Below are 20392 nucleotides of genomic sequence, written 5' to 3'. Positions count from 1 at the left end.
CCTTAACCATGGTATTTAGGCTTATCTATATAATGGGTTTGGCTTAAAAGGTAACTATTACCTTGGTTTATTAGGATAGAACATAGAAAAAAGTTGTGGACTGGCGGTTGTAGCTAGGCTTATCCTGAGAGACTGTGCCACCTGCTGTTTGGCTGATGCTGATAACGTGTATTCTTATATCTAGTTTGATTTAGTACAGTATGATTCTTCTGCAATGTGCCCACACCACCTTTTTCTTCGTTTTTTCTGAATCTTTGACATGTGTAAGCCCTGATGATGCTGCTTTGATCAGAGACACGCTCTCTTAAATTCTCCTTAATCTCCCAAATCTCCCGTTGCTGGCATCACATTTCTGGTGGCTCCACTTGGTCGGCAGAATCCACAGGCATAGGCAGCCTACTCTGGGTAGCCAGAGCCCTATTCACTCCACTGGGATGAGACCATGACTGGCCTTCCAGGTGGGTGCTTGGGGGCCAATCTTTTGAATCTATGTGATCTCTGCACCGCCCATAACTGCGCTGATGAAAATGTTTACGCCAATTACGGCGCAGTGCTATGATCAAATAGATCACTATGCCTGCATCCCCGACCCGCATTCCCCTTCCCGTCCCCTACACCACCCCACCCCACTTACCTGTGTACTGCCTACACTCGCAACAGTTGACTGATTACAAGTGTATTTACCACATTTACCGGGTGACGTACATTTTGCTTTTCACCGCCAACCAATTTTCCTTCTCGCGCTGCCCTATCCTGTCTGTATTTAGCTCATTCTCTTCAGGTTCCCCACTGAGCTGTATCTTAACTCAAATGTAAAATTGATGACGTGAAGCGCTAAAACCATTGGCCGCTGCCTCAGAGAAGGAATAATGACGAGCTATTTAGTAACTCCTGGTTATTTTTTTGGTTTGTGAGATGGGGAGATAAACTAAATAATAACCATGAGTGCATTTGCGACTTTTGATGACAACAGGCAGCGCAAGTTCACAAGGATCCTGCAGCTCATAGTGAGATTCTGTCAGCCTGATTCACAATGCGTTGCACGGGAGCAAATCAGGAGAGCCCCTGATCATCCCAGCTTTGCTCCTAGTGAATTTTACCCAATCAACAATGCCTGTACCTAGAGCAAATCCTGAGCTGCCTGGAGCATTCTGAGATGCCCTGCGGCATATTTTTGGGAGTCTGGTTTGTGCGTGTGCATCTCACAGATGCACCAGGCAGCTCCTGATTCGTGCCAGTGTCAGACTTTGTGAATAAGGTATAATGTAGCCGCAGCAAATGGATTGGTTCAGGGCATCTTTACCCCAAGTGCCAATCAATGTTGACAGATTCATTGTGATTCTGACCGGCTCCGTGCCACAGAGCCATTCATAAGATTGATCAGGCTAATTCTGGTTATTGCGTTTCCTTTGTTATCACGATGGGCGGTCGGTCAGAAGTGATGGGAGGCAGGCACTAGGACTGATAAAGGAAGGCCATGGCTGCAGAAGCCAGCAGTAGATCAGATGCCTGGGACGCCTATTCCATGGCTTATTGTCTGGCTGAAGGGGGCGCACATGGTTTTGGGCTGCAGTGCCATGTGCCTTAAAGCTGGTAAAGCACCACTTGAAACTTCTGGACCCTGGTTCCTCTCCGCATTGGGCAAAGGAGGTGGGAGTCGCTGTCCATGCTCCAATCACATGGGATAGTGGGGTTACAGTCTTAAAGGACGATGTTACCCACAAGGCAAAATAAAATGGATCTTAAATCCGTGTGACCTTTTTTCAAGTTTTAGAAATATAGCATTTTGAATCTAAACTAGAATGAACTCTGGCCTGTTACATGTCAGGACAATGGTTTGCCTTACTTTACCAGATTACATTATAGAATAAAATATGCTAGCTAGACATCTGTGTGCTATAGCATGGTGCCCTTAGTGCCAAATGAGCTACCCAAATTCTGCATGTGCACATTTGAAGCACACAATACATGTTTGTCTAAAGTGGCCAATTCACATTTTAGCTGCTGCTATGTCGGTAGACAGTGCTCCGGAGAAGTATATATCTTTTTATTTATTTATTTATTATTGCATATATAGTTATATAAAACTTTTACACAAAATTTTACTAAGCAAAATATCTTCATCTTCATCATACATGTTAGACTATTAAACTAAAATTGCCAAACTCACATAAAATCACCCTGTTACTTGACATAGTTGGTTACATTTTAGTGTATACCTCTTATTTGAATGGCAGTGATTATGGTTCATACCCATAGAGCCTGAAACCAGCTCTGGCGTAACCACTACCATTATCTTTCAAACAATAGAGCATATGCGGAAAGTGTGTCTGATTATCAGCACATGCTTTTCTGCCGAGAAACCACCTTCACCATGCATAACAAAACCAGAAGAAATGCTGAGGACAATACATCTTGCAGATGGCATTTACTCACAGGTGATAAATTAGGGAAAAAGTATTGCAAAACTTTGCAGGTGATAGCTCAGTGGCGTAGGTGCTTGCTGTTGAGGTTTGCATTTACCTGTATTTCACATATTGGAATATGAGCAGAAAATCTCTGCCTTTCATTCTGCCGGGGTCATTAAATTGGATTGGGCAAATAACTGTTATTTTCAGTGCTGCAAGCAAATGTTAGTGATATATCAAAATGATTTCTGATTAACATCATGTGCTGCTCTGTATGTAAGACAGCATTCGTATTAATTAACATTGTGGGTGTTTAGCAGACAGTGAAATCCATGTGCTGTTTACTTAGGCCCCATCCATGGAATTGCTTTCCCGGCTCAAAGCGATTTGTCACTGCCGACACATACCCTGTTTCATGGAACTGTGCAAAGTGTATTTTTGCAGTGCAAAGTCAGTGCAAAGTTCACTTTGCGCTGCAAAAATACACTTTACACAGTTCCATGAATCAGGGGTTTGTGTCGGCAGTGCATAGTCACTTTCAGCAGTGCAAAGTCACTTTGAACCGGGCAAACAATTCCATGAATCGGGCCCCTACTTGTTACTGTTATCCTTTGCTTTGTTGCATTGCCTTTAATAATATGTCTCCAATTTCTGATTGTTAAGCAAATGTAAATTATGCATCAGACTATGTACAAAGTAACTCATTTTCCAGTTATTGTTTTTTTATTTTTATTTGCAAACAACATAGGACTGGATCATCGCCCCAAAAGGGTATGCTGCAAATTACTGCGACGGAGAATGCTCCTTCCCGCTCAATGCCCACATGAACGCCACCAACCATGCAATTGTGCAAACACTGGTGAGTGCGCTGATTGTGTCGCAGTGATTTTTGTTTTGGTGACAGACTGTGTGCTGCCTGAAACAGTCACACCATACATAGTAGGTGTTGTGGTGCAGCAACATAAATATTGTTGTATGACCCACTTACCAGGTGCCAAGCTCTGCTGATGACCGCCACTTCTTTTTATATTGGTCCTGTGCACATTCATGCATAATACAACTTCAGGTTTTGGATCACTCTGAAAAGACAGTGATCACAACGGTAACAATTGTTTGCAGGTGTTTTAATGACAATTTCTAAAATGTGACAAAAATACAGATGGTGTGATTTTGTTTTTTTGTAAATGGTAGATTCATTATAATTTTACCATGTGTTCTCAAAACAGTAAATTAATATTTTTCTGTCATACATTCATGCACCCATCGATGAAAGGGTATGCACATGCATGCACTTACTTAATACATTTGTTCATGCATGAGCTGAGGTAATTAAAGAGTTTGTAGGTGCATGAAATTAGGTAATTCAATGGTTTGCGCATGCATGACCTTCGGTGATCAAGCACTTTGCATGTGCATGAACTTAGAGGAATACTTGGATAAGAACTTGGATGAATGTTTGTGCCTTCATGCAGTTTGTAAAGAATCACCAGTACATGTGCAGGTTGCACAGCCAGAAAGGTCGGTAGTTGACGGGATCTATGTGAAAAATCTGCAGCCGAAACGCCCGAGTCCCAAAATTGCAAAGCTGACATCTTCGCATTTTCGACAATGTTGCATACTTTTTTTACATTTGTCCCCCGCTTCTCATGTAATGAAAGCGTGGGGGGCTGGGGGGGTCCCCGCAACCCATAATGCACAACTAGGGAAGCGGGCGACACCCCCGCAGCTCCCGCTGCCCTTGTTCGGCATTATGGGATTCGACATTCCCAGAGCGTTTCCCAGATTACGCCATTATAAAACGCTTCTGTGCATCAGGCCCTAAGAGTCCAAAATAATATATGTTCTACTACTTCTAAAGCAGTGTACCTTATCCCCAATGCACATTTTCTATTTGACTTCCCAAATAGAATCATTTTGGTTTCGTTGGTATTTGACGTTGAAGTTTTTTCATTGGGAAATATTTAGTGGGTGAAATGAATTTCTGTAACCCGACTGAAGCCTGGGATATCAGAAATGTGTTATCTACAGAGATGATGCTGAGCAGAGGGCGGTTTCCAGCTGTGGTGGTGTAGACTGCTTGAAGACGTTTTGCTGGAATGCCAGCCATGTAAGCATGGAAGAGGACGGGCACCAGGACGCAGCCCTGTCTGAGATCTCCGTAACTTATATATGACCTGTCCTGGCAGCTCCCCACCAAACACACCCCGGCGGGCACCAGCTGCCACCAAAGGGAGCAGCCCAACCCGAACTGCTATCCAGAGCTCCATTCTCATCTGCACAGGAACACATGCAACCCCAGACTTATTTGGGCCTCATCATTGACATGCAGCTCGGTTCCCTGTGACAGAGCAAGAAAATGACCCACCCTCTCCCACATAGGAAGACAAACTATAACCACAAAAGTGATGGGTGGAAGGGTTTGATTTAATCTAAACCAATGGTGTTGCTCTAGGCAACCTTTCATACAACCAAATGAGATCGAAACATAACTGGGGTTGCTTGTGGTCTCGTGCAGAAGGGATGTGAACTAGCAGTTAAGGCTGCACTGCCCTTTAGGGGTAGGAATCATCCTGATGTGCATATGGCCTTTCCCCTTCTGCAATGGCAGGGTGGGCTAAAAAAAACAGTGGTCTGGAAGGTTACCCAGAGAAAATGCCAGCAGTTAAGATTGATTCATAAACAACCAGGACAGATATGCCCAGACGTGGGTCCTGAGGCTGCTGTGCCTACGGGCCCAAGATACCGCTTGCTGATGATGCCCAGTGAAGCCAAAGCCTGTCTGGCGTTGCCTGTGGTCTTCTGCAGTAGAGATGTGACCTAGCCAGGGTCGGACTGGGGCATACAACTGTCTCGGGCACCAATGAAAATGTGGCCTACAGTTGCAAATGGCAATTCATTCCTCTTGTGACAGACTGAGTAGTACACAAGGGGGAGTTTTTTGATAAAATGTGATGCAAATTGTGCATTTTAAAGAATATTTATTCAGTAACACTGGTCAAAACTACTAGCCACAAAAGAACTGGCCCACTCAAGCATTTTGTGTAATTGGTTTGGGTATTGCACTATTTCCCTATAGGTCAGTCTGAGCCGGGACGTAGCAGTTTGGTCTGATCTTCCCATTTTCAGACGGGAAAAAGCCTGATCTTCATGAGGTCTTTTCCCTTATATAATGGCATGGCATGGTGAAAAACAATGGTATGGACAGTTGCCCAGAGCAATTGCCTGTGGTTAAGGTTATTTCATAACCTTCCAGCCAATTACCTTCACTGATGACGGCTAATAAGACTAAAACATGTCTGTGGTTGCTTGTTATGTCTTGCAGAAGGGATGTGACCTAGCAGTTCCAGCTGGACTGCCCCTTTTGGTGTGGGACCCAGCCTCTTTTGCATATGGTCTCTTCCCTTCAGTAATGGCAGGTTGAACAATGATTGGCTGGAGGGCTGCCCAGATCAATTGCCGGTGGTTAGCCTCCAGTTTTGAATAAGTCAACAAAACGGTCTAATAGATTGCCTGGGTGTGTGTTCAGTTATGAGCTATCCAAGTCTATACCCTCTTGTGATTTTGAGAAAAGACCCATATGAGCTGCCCAGTTTTTAAAGTGCGTAGGATTATGAAAAATCAAATACATTATATATCACCTCATAAGATTGCATTCTCTTCCTCTCATGTGAATGTACTTCTTGATAAACACACCCCCATCTTTCGTCAGGAGACTGCGTAGTCGGAATACCGGCACCTCTACCCCGGTCACACTATTCATTGCTGTGTCTTGCTGACTGGTCAGGTGTGGCCTAAGTTCATTCAGGTATCCTTGGTCTTACATAAACAAGTTACAATGGTCACTTGCAACCTCAATAATATACAATGGGCCATGAAACCATTCTTTTTGCGCTAGCGCAATATTCACCATCCAGCACCTATCCATTCACTCGTTAGCACCAGAGCAAGTTACAGGAGCTGGGTAATCCGTTCTTAACACTCATCAACAAGACCACCTCCCCACGTGCATTTCTGGAAAGCATGTGATCTAAACCCCTTGTTAATTGCCTTGAGCCATTACTTCACGGGCGTTCATGTTTTTGTTGTTGATCCCTCAATCCCCCCCTTAGTTCAAAGACATTAGTTATCTTGGTCTGTTGAGGTGAGAGAGGGCTTCTCTTACCTCAGGCAGCCGAGCCGCTCAATCTGTGCACCGCTGCTGCTCAATAATGGGAGGCCCACACTCAGTATGCGTCTGGGTCTCAAACTCATTTATTATTAATCTCCCTTCCTCTAACCCTGCGTCACTTCCCTTGGATCCTGCCCTAACCCTACTTCCACATAACAATGTGGATGAACTGTTGTGTCCAAACATGACAACCTTCCCCCTTTTTAAACATAGAGTCAGGTGCTAACCCATCTCTTCAATGAGTCTTATGGGCTTAGTCCTGGCCCGGACAGGGCAGCTGGCCCTTGACAGTTCGGGGCGGAAATGGGGGGGGGTCTATCCATAAGCCATTCACCATCATCATCTGTGACCTCATTCCCGGAACCTCCTAATCTCCCCAGTATGGGTCATCAGCATCTGTCCATTTCCCTTGGTCGTCCTCCTCCGAGACTTCTCAGGGTGGTGGGCCCCCCGGCTTTTCTTAAAGTGTGACACATTCCTTGTGATTGCCTGTCCTTCTGCGTCCACGGCTATGACCATGGTGCCCTTTACTTTGGTGACTGTGAGGGGGCTGGGTGCAAAGCGAGAGTCTTCTCACCATACTTGAAGCTGTGTTCCCTGACTCCTCTCTTCTCATCAGCCGCAATCTTCATTTTCTGTTTTTCTTCAGCTTCTCTGGCCCTCAATTCGTCATCCTCCAGTGTGGTGTTGCCCTCCAGGGGCCTATGTGGAAGAAGTGTCCGCAATCTGCGACCAAATCGAAGGTTGCCGATCATTTGACCGTTGTGCTGTGAGGGGTGTGGTGGTAATCACGGAGGAGCTGGTACAATATTTGCTCCAAAGGTCTGTGGGACAGGTGCACCACCTGTAACACTCTCTTGAGGTTGCCCATGAAGCGTTAAGCCATGCCATTGGCTTGGGGCCAGAGTGGCATAATTTTCCAATGTTTGAATGCCATATACTGGGCAAAATTTGCAAAGTCTAGGCTGGTGAATGGAGGGCCATTGTCCGATTTTATTATTTGAGGGTTGCCATAAGCAGTGAGAATGCGGTCCAGGGCAACGATGACCCCTGTAGATGCCATGGTTGGTACTATTTGTACTTCTGGGTACCTCGAGTATTCATCAACCACCACTAAGGCATATGTGCCGTCTCATAGGGGTCCAAAGAAGTCGACAGCCAGCTCCTCCCATACGCCTCCCGGGAGTGGTGACATCTGTAGAGGATTTGGGTGCGTGCTGGCGCTACGGTACTGCAGATTGCGCAATTCTTTTGGGCGTCTTCCACCTATTTGTCTAGCCCTGCAAACCAGATTTTCTTTCTCCAAAGTCTTTTGTCGCGACAACCCCTCTGTATCCCTCGTGGGCTAGGTCGACCACTTGTTGGCATAATGACTTGAGCAAGACGATTCACCCTCCCCCTTCATGATTATTTGGTCCTCTGTATGACTTGAGCAAGACGATTCACCCGCCCCCTTCATGATTATTTGGTCCTCTGTAGTGGTGAGCTCCGCTTGGACCCATAGCATTGCCTTTATGTCCCATTGTAGGCATTCCTCTAGGTGTTTTGTTCGTTCTCTTGCATGCTTCAATTTGCCTTGGCTGATGCACTGGGCGAGGATAGCCAGTATGGGGTTGTTTGCAGATTCTTCTTGCAGCGTCTTCCACACTATTGGGAAAGGTTTTAGTTATTGTATGATGGTATGATATATTGCAGATATGCTTCTGAGATGGAATTTTCTGGGGCAGAAAGTCCTGTGGGGTGACAAGAGGGGTAGTCAACCGGGTTTTTGTCCTTGCCTGACCTATGGCAGATGGAGAACTTGTAGTCCTGGAGGCAGAAACCCGACCTTTCTATCTGCGGGTGCATCTGAGCCTGGGGTTGCCGAAAATGGTGAGGAGGGCTTGGTGATCAGTGACCACTGTGGCTGCCTTTCTGAAAAAAAAAACAATTGGAAGTGATCACAGGCCCAGACGACCGCCAGGCTCCCTTTCTCTGCTTGGGAGTATTTTTGCTCAGTTGTGGAGAGGCTGCGGCTGGCGTATGACACCACTTTCTTGCTGTGGGGAGGTTGGGGGTTGTATTGGGCCAGTATCGCGCCCAAACCCACGAGGCTGGCATCCACCGTCTCATATGTGTCCTTGGTTGAGCTAAAGTAGTCCATGTCTGAGGCCGAGGCGATGCAGGCGTGAATGTCTGTGAAGGCAGCTTCTCATTTGGTTGTCCAGATGAATGCCTGGCCGTTCTTGGTTAGCTCTCTCAGTGGGGCACTCATTGTCGCAAAGTTTTCGAAGTAGCGTGAACAGTTGCTGGCCAGCCCTAGGAATGATCTCAGGTCCAATACCTCCATTGGCCCCGAGATGTCTTGTAGTGCCTTGACCTTCCCCGGGTCCGGCCTCATGCCCTGGTGTCGACGCTATCAACTTCGTCATCCTCGGTATTGGTTTCAAAATCCCCTTCTTCCTCCTCACCTGATGAAACAGATTTCAGAGACGGTATCTTCTTTCTTCCCCTGGCCCTGTAGTCCTTTTTTTAAAAATGAAGATAAGGCCTTCCATGGAAGGAAGCCACTGTGGCCGTGAGGAATCAGCAGGCCAGTGACTGCGCTTCCGGAGTAGCCAAAGGAAATAGGGGAAAAAGCCTCCAGGCACCTTGCTGCGATGGATATATTCTGCGCAGGTAAATAATGGAATGCGAGACCAGCAAAGTTATAAGCTGCAGTTGTCCAGAAAACAAACAGGCATGATACCAAAGAGAGTAGCGTTGTTGAAAGCGGAAGCAGCTATGAAAGGTGCCGGGCTGCACAGACAACCAGAGAAGGCAAAGAGGAGCATGGCCACCGAACCAGGTAGGGCTGAGCGAGAGAGTGAGAGAGAGATCAGGGTGTGACCTGATCGCGAGGGAAAGAAGGCAACGCAGTGAAGCCCAAACCAAGCAGAGAAGAGAGAGATCACCAGGGGCGGAATGAGAGCGGATGAAAGAGAGCGAGCGCGGGAGGGACCACTGCCACAGATAAGAGCGAGAGGGAAGAAACAGAGCTAGTACTAAGGACAGAAGCAAAGTGGTGGAGCGCCGCAAAAAGAGAAAGCACTAGCATATTAACCCAGAAGGGAAAACACTAAGGGTTGCAACACGACCGCCGCCGAGAGGGGATGGAATAAGAACCTCCCGGCAGCAGCCATCATGGAGCGAAACAAACGTGGTGGAACAAATCAATGGAGGCAGCGCCTCCATTGATTCCAAAAGCGCCAGCCCCCCCGGGCGCGTGACACGTGCTCCGAGAATATATGGCCAAAGAACTTGAGGGTTCGCTTTCCAAACTCGCATTTGTCCTTGTTGGCAGCTTCTACGGCCCTGCAGACTTTGTTTAAGTTGTCATTGTGATCTTGGATTGATTTCCTGAATACCAGGATGTCATCACTGTAATTTAGACACCCTGGCACGTGTTTGATCACCTGATAGATCTCCTCCTGAAAGATTTCCATCGCTGACGATATGCCGAAGCTGAGGTGTTTGTAGCGGAAGAGCCCCACCATGTGGGTTACAAAAGTGGTGATATAACGGGACTCCTTTGCTAATTCCAGCTGATGGTAACCCTTGTTGAGGTTGAGCTTTAAGAATACGGTTTCACCATTGAGGAAGTGGATAATTTGTTATTCTCGGAGCCTGCTGTCACTCTCGTTGTATTGCCAGGTTAGGGTGGCGCATATCTACTCACAAGTGGACCTCTCAGATGATTTCTTGACCACTGGTACAATCGGGGAGACCCATGGGGTGGGTCCCACCACCGGCTCAATGATATGTGGAGGTCTAGTAGCCGTCTCAGTTCTTCTTCTTTGGATGTTTATTGGGATGCACCTGTAATGCTGGGCAACTGGCTTGACCTCTGGTTCAATGTGGAGTCTTACTTTACAGTCGCACAGTTTGCTGAAACCTTTGAAGAGGTTCGGATATGTTTTTGTGATGTCTCCTTCAAGGGCCATATATTTGTGCGCCATCATGTTGTATAGGATATAGACGAGTCCCATTTTGATGGTCATCCTGAAGCTCAAGATGCAGCCGCTGTTGGTTTCCATGGAAAGGACATGTAGTTGTATCTGGGTTGTGTGTGATTTGTGCACGTAAACCGTGGTAAAGGTGCCCTTGCATGGCAGAGGCATGTTGAAGCCGTAGGGAAAGATGTCGACTTGTGAGGGCTGCAATTTCGGCAGGTGGGGCAACCGATTGTAGGCCTTCTCGCTCATGACATTGACGGTTGCACCCATATCATGAGGAATTCTGTCGGTGTGTTGCCTACTTGGAGTATTAGGATGGGGCTATGTTCTTTGGCAGTCTCGTGCCCCAGCGCCCATATATATCCTTTCCTTCTTTGGCTAAAGTGTGAAGAGGAGGAATCGCTCCCCGACTGTGATTGTATTTCTACGTAGCGGGCACACCTTCGGGGTCTGTGAGAGGATCTCCTGTCAGGGGACGGGTATGATCTTCTAAGGTTTTGGCGGGTGTACTCAGCCTCCACGGGGCGATACCTTCTGCACTCATGGCTCGCTCTCCTGTCCTCTGGTCGGTGTGTGGGATGGCGTCTGCTGCCCTTTGGGGAGGTCGTCAGGACGGGCGATGTTGGGGCATTCCTGCAGACCGCTCTAAAATGGTCATCACCCCCACATCACCCCCGATGGCTGGGCATGTGCCTTCATGGGGGAACTCTTAGCCACAGCGGTAGCATGATTTTGTTGAGTGTGTAGGTTTGTCGTGTGGAGCTAGTGTCAATTTTCGAACATTCTCCTGTTCTTTGGTGTCCGATGATATCTTCACCCGTCCCAGGCCGACCACCTGCTGTATGACTGCCGAGTTGGTGCGAGCCATCGCTAGTCTCTCATCGAGGGTCCTCTGTTTCTGGAGTAATTTCCGTTTGAATTCAGTGGATTCGCACCCTACGATGACCTGGGAGCGTAAAGCCTCGTCATTCGAGTATCAGTGGAAAACGCAGTGCTTCATGTGGATGCGCACCCTCATAACATAGTTGGCGATGGTTTCTCCTTTCTCCTGCATGGTTGTGTGAAAGGTGTGTCTCTCGTCGTCTACTGTGGTGTGTGGGGCAAAGTAGATGTCTAGAGCCTCTCAAGTTTCCTGGTATGTGGTCTTTTCTTCATCAACCAGCTTGTAGAAGATGTCTCTCACTGCAGCACCCACTGCCAACGTAAGAATGTTCTTTTTCCTCTCATCATACATTGAGGCCCATTGCCCTCACATATACTCTGAAGTCTTTCATCCATCGGACCCACCAGAGTCCCAGGTTACCTGTGTCGCTGAGATGGAACGCCTGAGGTATTTGCGGCTGGGTTGTTTCGCCTCGGCCATGTGGAAATGCCTCATAGAGCCTTGCAAGCACTGTGCTGGGAATGTCCTCTTCTGACATTCTCCTTTATTGTGTCGCACTTTCAGCAGCAGGGTACTGATTTGAGCTGGCAGTATGTGTATCTTTCTTGTCTGCAGTGCTGCTCTTTTGTGATGCTGTGTGTGGGTGGCCCACACCCCACTGTTCCTCTGTAGGGCGTTCTGGGCCTGCTCTCCACTGTTCAAAATCCAACTTTTCTTATTTCTTGGAGGTTCTGGGCCTGCACTTGGTCTATATCTTGGGTGGCCAGCAGGGGGTGCTGCAGCAACAGTTTGCAGCCTGAGGAAAATCACTGCTGTGGCCCGGGAGGGGGTCTGCTGAGGGGACCACCAACCTTCACAGTCTCACCATAGGAATGGAACACCACCGCAGTGCCCGGATCCGTGGGGGCAGTGAAGGTGGGCCACACCTCCCACTGTCGTGCTCTGTGACATTGGAATAACACGGAGGGACCACGCCAGGTCTGCCATCCTCGTCACCAGTGTTGAGGTGAGAGAGGTCTTCTCAGGCGGCCGAGATGCTCTATCTGCGCAGCACAGCACCGCTGCTGAATAATGGGAGGCCCACACAGAGAATGCGTCCAGTCTCAAACTCCTTTATTAATAATCTCCCTTCCTCCTCCCCTAACCCTGTGTCACTTCCCTTCCCTTGGATCCCGCCCCGCCCCAAACCAACATCCACATAACAACATGGATGAACTGTTGTGTCCAAACATGACATGTACCTTCATCTCCCAAAAAACACACCCTCTGACCCAAACATCTTGAACCAGCCCCATTTTGAATTCAGTCACCAGACCCACCAAGAAGAATCTGGAAGCACAACCCCTGCTCTTCCTTTGGCAACTAGTTGGAGCCTTGAGCTGGACCTCCTTAAGTAAGTTCCAGAAGCTCCTCAAGTCCTTCCTTTTCTCCTCTTCCTTCTCTCTGCCTCTCCCCTGCTAACCTTTGCCCACCTCCTTTTCTCTCTGCCGTCCCTTTGTTATCCTTCCCTTCCTCCTGCTCAGTTATGTTGACTGTCTGCCTGGCCACCTGCCCCCAGCCCTGCCCAGTCCCTAGCACTTACATTTGGGCCCTCCTACATGGCCACCTGGCCTTCCTTGCACTTCCGTGCATGTTCCCCTTGGAGGCCCTGCCTTCCTTCACTTAACCCAGGGCACTGTTCCACTGGGTGCAATTCTCTGCTTGCCCTCCCCTGCACTTTTTATCTGCGCACTCACACGATCTGTAAGGATACTAGGTCTAGTAAAATCGCTTGTCTTGTTCTCTCCTGTTTTTACCCTCCCTGGTCGTTGCGCCTTGAAACACTTGTGTATAAGCATTTTATAAATCACCTATCAATCAAGCATAGACTATCGCTGCTGCTAACCGTTTTTATCACAGACGCTAGATCCTGACAGAAGAAGGCAAGTACCTGAGCAGGCACTCTAACAACAAAACACACATCAATGGCAGCGAGATGCATGTAATACACCACTCCACTGGTTGCAGACATGGCTATGCAAACACATCAGTATACAGCAAGGACTATGACAAAATGTGGTTGTGCTGCTCACATAACTCTATGCCTACTTACTCCAGACCACGCATCAACACCTCTGACAGCAGAATGCAGCGCAGACCTACAACAAATTCAGGAACGCTGAACACACAGCGCGTCTATAGCACTGACGCCACCCTACTCCTCTCAGCACCCATCCACATGTCTGACCATATGGGTTGCTTCTCTACCAGAGCCTGGCCAGCCCTGCTAAGCCTTTTTTGGCCAAATGCGCACACGCATTCTAATCTTACTCCGTAATCTCCAACATTCAGCACTTTGGTACTCTGAGGGCGTTCCCACTAAATGCGCATTGAAACTACAATAATTGTAAAATGGCACTGTACAAATGACAAGTACAATACAATACGTGGTGATGTCTTCTGACCCACCTTCACCATCATGAGAAAAGCGTGAGACTGCCTTGGCCCTTTGCATAGGGAGGCACGGGTGCAGTGGCACAGTCTCCTCCACCTAGTCCATCTGCTAGGGAATCTTGATTCTTTGTATCCTGCAGCACCACCACCACCCCCTGCTCTGCCCATCATCCCCTGCACCTCTGGGCCTACCTCTCGCTGCTGCTCTCGTAGCACCTTCTCGCCACCAACTTCAAGGTCGACGTGCACATTCACATTCTTCAGGTACTCGGAGTGGCCCTCCACAAGCACAACCTCCTCCTCATCCTCATCCTCATCCTCACTGGTAGCCACATCCTCCCCCTGCACCTAACCAGCTCCTGCAGTTGCTTGGCCTGTCCCAGTCTCCCTGCCCCAACATGGCCCCTACAAATGATGAGCCCCTTCCACCCACCCCATATAGGCTGTCTTAGCCACCGTCCTTCCGTCCACCTCAGTCTCCCGCTCCTGGCTGACTACCTCATCCTCTAAATTGAAGGTTGATGAGTAGCCCAGTTTCTTACCTTCTCCTACCAGTACTCTCTCCAAATAAAAGGTCATATTGCCTAAACTGTCAATATGCAAAACAAGTGACAAAGGCCAATACAGGGATGCATACGAGGCTCACAAAATGGGAACGTTTTCTCAGAACAAACAAACAGTAGGGAAGGTGTCTGAATAATAAAAACCACAGGAAGACATCGCTTTTTCAAACAAAGGTTTCTACAAACACAGGAAAAGGAGGGTGTTCTGACACTTGTTTTTGAATGACACCAATAGAAAAAGGAACAAATCAACATGTGTCTTGGTTTTGTTTTACAGGGAGAAATTGAAAAATCAGAAGATTAGGGACGGCACTAAAAACACACACAAACAGCACCAGGGAATCAAAGAGGGAATCGGCAACTAAAACATTTCAAAACTCTCCTAAATTCGCCAAAAGCACTCCAAAACCAATAATTTGGGATACTGTCATGTCCACGTCTTTTTTGACAGCCAAACAAAAACCACAGAGAAAGCAGGAAGCGCGCTAGACCGTATGAAGACTATCAAAACGTTTAGAATGGCTTTAAACTTGTGAATGACTAGTCAAACTCCCCTCTCTAGTCTCTGCCTCCCATTTCAAAGGCAGGACTAGTACTCAACTTTGAGTTCTACCCTTGAAAAATCTGAGTGAAAACTTTGGCCTTCCAGGTTGCTCAGCTTTTGGTGGGTTCCAGCACCCCCAGTCATCAGCATAGCAACGATTTTGGATGTCAAAGTTGTTCAATATGGAAAACGTGAGTCATTAGATAGATAACGAATAGCAGAGGGAAATCAGGGGAGCCTTGCAACACCCCACACATGAGAATGGGGAAGGGAAAGAAATGTAGGTTAGTCAAGCCAGGTAATAACACTTATCATGTTTGAATTAACCCCGATGGCAAGTAAAAACTACCATGCCACATTAAGAACGTAGGTGCAGACTCGCACTATTATAAATGTGGCATGGCATTTTTGACTTGGAATCAAGGGAAAAGCAAACAAAGTGTTATAACGTGGCTAGTTGGACCTTCATTAGTAGTGCCAATCTGCATTTATTTTATTTACATTTTTATTTTTACCTGGTATCAAGCGTAATGCAAACATGACAAGTATCATTACCTGCTAGAGTGATCTACATTCTTATCATGTTTGCATTACTCTTGATCGCAATTAAAAAATGCCACGCAAATTAAGAAAGTATACTTTTACTTGGAATGGAAAAGCAAACATGAGAAGTTCTATTATGTGCATAGGTTGGCCTCTGGTGTCAGTGCTCATTTACTTTCTTACTGTGGCATGGCATGTATTACTTTTTGCTTGACATCAAGGGTAAAGCAATTATGAGGAGTGTTATTACGTGGCTAGACTGGCTTACATTGGTGGCTCCAGTCTTGCCATATATTCTTTGTCTGTCTGTCTGTGTCATGGCATTTTTGTTCTTTGCATCAAGGGTAAAAGCAAACATGAGTGTTATTACTTGGTAAACTGGCCTATCTGGGTATAGTGAGTCTGTATATACTTTCTTTCTGTGGCATTGCATTTTTTACTGACTGGGAGTCCTTATTTGCCTATACTGGCAAATATTGGTGCAGCATGCATGGGCATGTATGGCCACAGCCAGCATGAGTATGTGTTATATACTGGCATATGTTGTGGTCAAAGGCATAAAAACCAAAGACAATCTAGACATACTTGTAATTACGGAAACTTGGTTGAATGACAGCTCAGGACCAGCACTCTCCCTAGCCATCCCCGCTGATTATGCTATCTATAGGAGAGACCGCTCCAACCAGAGAGGAGGGGGTGTCGCCCTCATAACCAAGAACTCCCTAAGCATTAGGGAATCACCAGGGACTAACTGGGCTCAACTGTGACTACCTCCCACTTAAAATCAATGTGTCACACACCTGCACCATCAATATGCATATCGTATACCGACCACCTGGTCCTTGCACTGACTTCCAAGACTCCCTTGGCCACGCACTATCGGACAATATCAAAAAAACCTCCCAAACCATCCTCTTGGTTGACCTCAACCTAGGTCTCAATGACCCTAAAGACCATCATGCCAAAGCGCTTGACAAAGCCCTCACCACCCTCGGCTTCGCTCCCACCATTACTGAACCCACCCATATCAAAGGACGCACCGTGGATTGGATCAACCAGCACAACTGCTCCATCCTGGTCACTGCCAATATCCCATCCCATGGTCCAACCACCACTACATCCAATTCAACCTCTCCACAAAAAAAGACTCCGTCCCCATTCAGACCCTCTGCCCAGCAGCACTCACCAGGAGCTCACGTAAACTTACAGTAGAAAATTTGACGCCGTTCCTAATGGTTCCTGCACTATAAACGCCCACCTCCAACAACCCAGAAACTCTCGCAAGTACCTTCAAAAGTATCATCACCAAAGCTATAGACGCCATTACCCCCTGACTCACAAGAAAGCCAAGAAAGTTAAGCACTCCAACTCTTGGTTCTCCAATGAGCTTCTCAAGCAACGTTCAGAAAAAAGATCCGCCCTCTCTACCTGGAAAGCCAACCCCTCAGAAACCAATAGCGAGGCCTTCAAAACCATCTACAGGTCATATAAAAATAATGTCATCAAAGCCAAAGCCCTTTCATTTAACACTAGGATCAATGACGTCAAATCCAACTCCAAAGAAATATTCTCCATCTTCAGAGAACTGGAAAATCCCTCTACTCCTCCTCCCACACTCATCAAGGATGCTAAATGGTGCAACAGCATCCAATCAGCAATGCTTGACAAGCTCAATACCCTTCAGGCCAAAATCATTGGCCACCAAAAAACGTTAGAAAAACTAATAGCTAGCCAGCATAGCAAAGCACCTACCTCGCAAGCACCAATACCCTCGCCCCCATTCGAATTCAGAGACATCACTGAATCAGAGGCCATTACCCTGCTGAAATCCATTAAACCATCCAACTGCAAAGGTGATGCCTGTCCTGCTCAACTTATCAAATACTCCTCTCACGCCCTGGCTCCCTTCCTCACTGCCTTCATCAATGCCTCTTTCAGGTCAGGCCTTGTCCCCAAAGACCTCAAAGAAGCTTGGTGTAACGCTCACCTGACTCCCACGGAGGCGCTGGCCTGGTTCGCGCTGCTGTGACCTCTTCTAAGGTGATGCGCAGGGTTCGGAAGACGGACTGGACCGGGCCCCCAAATCTGGCTTGTCTGGCTCGCAGAAGTATCCTTCTGTAGGCGAAAATAGGAGATTAACTTTCTGCGGGGTAATGCAATCGGCCGCCCACTTTCCCCTCTCACCCTCCTCAAAATCCTTCTGTGATTCCTCGTAGAGTCTCACCTTAGGGTCTGGAAGGATGAGCTCTCCATCCTGCTTCTGATGCAGGGACGCGTTCGTATCCAGTTACTTCACTGGATTTTCGGATTGGTGAGAACCAAACTTGCTTGGCTTCCAGGTAAGTTTTTTGATAAGAGGTTCCCCTTGTGTCCATGCATTAATGTACTAATGCTAGTGTCTTTTTCCCCATAGGGGCCGGGGTACGGAATGCCGGGGAACAGGCACCGACCCGAGATGAGAGGTGAAATCCTTGTAGAAATCAGGTAAGTCTTTAATGAGCGTTTTTTGGTAATGTCTTTTCATTGGCTCATTAACGCTAATGTCTCTCTTTCCCCTTAGGGGCCGGGGTCCGGAAATGCCAGGATGCGGCGCAGACCCGAAATGAAGAGGGAATTAATCAACAGGTAAGTCTTAACATGGAGATTTAGCTTTCCTTATTCCCTTCTCTCTCTCACCTTTTGTTCTGGACTTTTTCTCCCTAGGCGCTGGGGCGTGACTGTGAATCCGGATGATCGCTGCTGAACATGGTGGCGCCCTGTAAAGGTGAGTGGAATGCGGCGCTGCAGCGATCAAAGCGATGAGCTTTTAAATAAAAGTCTTCCTTTTCAGGATTGTCGGCAAGATGTCTCCGGGATGCGGATTTAGCAGGTAAGGACTTTTCCTTCTTCTGTTCTCTTCTTCTCTTCCTTTGCAGGTGATCCAGGATGCTGGCAGGCGTGGCAGAAGTCAGGATGCAGGAGCAGACACAGTGAGCGTCCAGCTGCTAGATGCAGAACAACGCGAAGCACGTGTGGCTGTTCGGGTGGGGTTTAAATAGCCTTGGAAGAAGTTCCAGGTATGTATCCTTCCTCCAATCAGGTATGTATCCTCCCGACCACGCCCGGATGGTAAATTAGTCCCACAGGTAAAGTAGTTCCTTTCAGGCCTCAAGGAGGCCGGGATCCTGCAGCATGGTCTGCATCAGGTAAATGCACCCAAGCACTCCCATAATGAGCCTGGCGCCTATGGCGCCAGGACTGATGTCTTTTATGAGCCTGGCGCCATAGGCTCCAGGACACTGTCCAAAGGGCCCCTATATGGGGTTGCTGGGTCCTTCCTTGGGGACTGGATGTCTGCTTTCGGGGACGCAGGGCTTGAACCGGCTCCCCGGGAGCGGGCATCATGACAGCACTCCCCCCCAAGGCCCCTCCCAAGGTTGTTCCCTCCGGGGGTTTTGGTTTGTCTGGGAAGAGTCGGTGGAATTTCCTGACTAATCGAGGTGCATGCACATGGTCGCTGGGTTCCCACGACCTCTCCTGAGGTCCGTACCCCTTCCAATCAATTAGGTAGAACAGTTTTGACCTAAACATTTTTGAGTCTAAAATGTTCTTCACTTCGAATTCGGGCTCCCCATCTATTAGAATAGGTTCTGGAGGTTTGAGTAGTCGGGTTCCGGGTACCACTGGTTTCAGAAGTGACACATGAAAAACAGGGTGAATTTGCATACTAGCTGGTAAATCAAGTTTAACAGCCACTGGGTTAATTATTGCCGTAATAGAATAAGGTCCCAGATATTTTGGGTTAAAAGTTCGAGGCCCTTTGAGTGGTAAATGTCTGGTAGCTAACCACACTTGATCCCCAATCTGATACGGAGGTGCTTCACTCCGATGTAGATCAGCATTCTCCTTGTATTTTCTCTTGGCTTGTTGTAAATGCGTAGTTGCCTCTTTGAAGGCTTGGGTAATTGTAGAATGCAGATGTTCTACTGCAGGCATTCCGAGGTTCTGAGGTGAGTCAAGGTTTGAGGTTCGAGGGTGATGCCCAAACAAAGTATAAAAAGGACTGTGGCCAGTTCCAGAGTGTACCGAATTATTATATGCGTATTCGGCTATCCAAAGAATGTCTTTCCAGTTGCTTTCAGATTGCTGTAACATACACCGTAAGTACTGCTCAAGGGTCTGATTTGTCCTCTCAGTTTGACCATCGGTCTGAGGGTGGTGACTGGTTGGTAATCTTACGTCGATCTGCGCCATTTGACAACATTTGCACCAGAAGTGGGAAATGAATTGGCTTCCCCGGTCAGAGATTAGTATAGATGGGAATCCATGTAGCCGAACAATATTTTCGAGGAATTCTTTGGCTAGGACAGAAGCTGAAGGTAAACCTTTCAAAGGAATAAAGTGGGCCATTTTGGAAAACAAATCCACAATTACCAGAATAGTATTGTACCCCGAACAAGGAGGCAGGTCCGTAATAAAATCCATTGATAGGGTGTGCCAGGGTGCTGGCGGTATGTATAGAGGTTGAAGGAGACCGGCTGGTCTTTTCTTTTGACTTTTATTTTGGGCGCAAACACCACAGGACATCACAAAAGATTTAACATCTTTTCGCCAAGAGGGCCACCAAAATTGTCGTTTCACCTTTTCCTCTGTCTTGGCAATACCGGGGTGTCCCTCTATTAATGTATCATGATAACCGGAAATAACTAGTTTGTGTAATTCCTTATGTGGCAGGAATAAGCGTCCTTGAAAACAAGGTAAACCATTATCTATGGTAAAGTCTGATCCCTTTTGTATCCATTCCTGTAAGGTTGTAGGGACCAGGAGTTGTTTCACTCTGGCTTGAATGTCTTCAAGCGTCTGTAACGAAGTCATGCCTAGAATCCTCTGTTCGGGA

At 47.4% G+C, this 20392-nt stretch overlaps 1 protein-coding gene across 1 annotated transcript in view; it reads left to right on the top strand.

Moving 5' to 3' along the window:
- Positions 1-20392, top strand: part of BMP6 (bone morphogenetic protein 6) — a 561752-nt gene that overhangs the window by 514034 nt on the left and 27326 nt on the right. The window contains exon 6 of the mRNA XM_069613493.1: positions 3157-3267. Within this exon, the coding sequence (XP_069469594.1) occupies positions 3157-3267 (111 nt within the window). The remainder of the gene's footprint in view (positions 1-3156; positions 3268-20392) is intronic.

Source organism: Ambystoma mexicanum, chromosome 5p, assembly GCF_040938575.1.
Source record: "Ambystoma mexicanum isolate Mex_15411 chromosome 5p, UKY_AmexF1_1, whole genome shotgun sequence".
Lineage (NCBI taxonomy): Eukaryota > Metazoa > Chordata > Amphibia > Caudata > Ambystomatidae > Ambystoma > Ambystoma mexicanum.
Note: the sequence above shows the minus strand (reverse complement) of the source record. Positions and strands in the feature narration are given on the sequence as shown.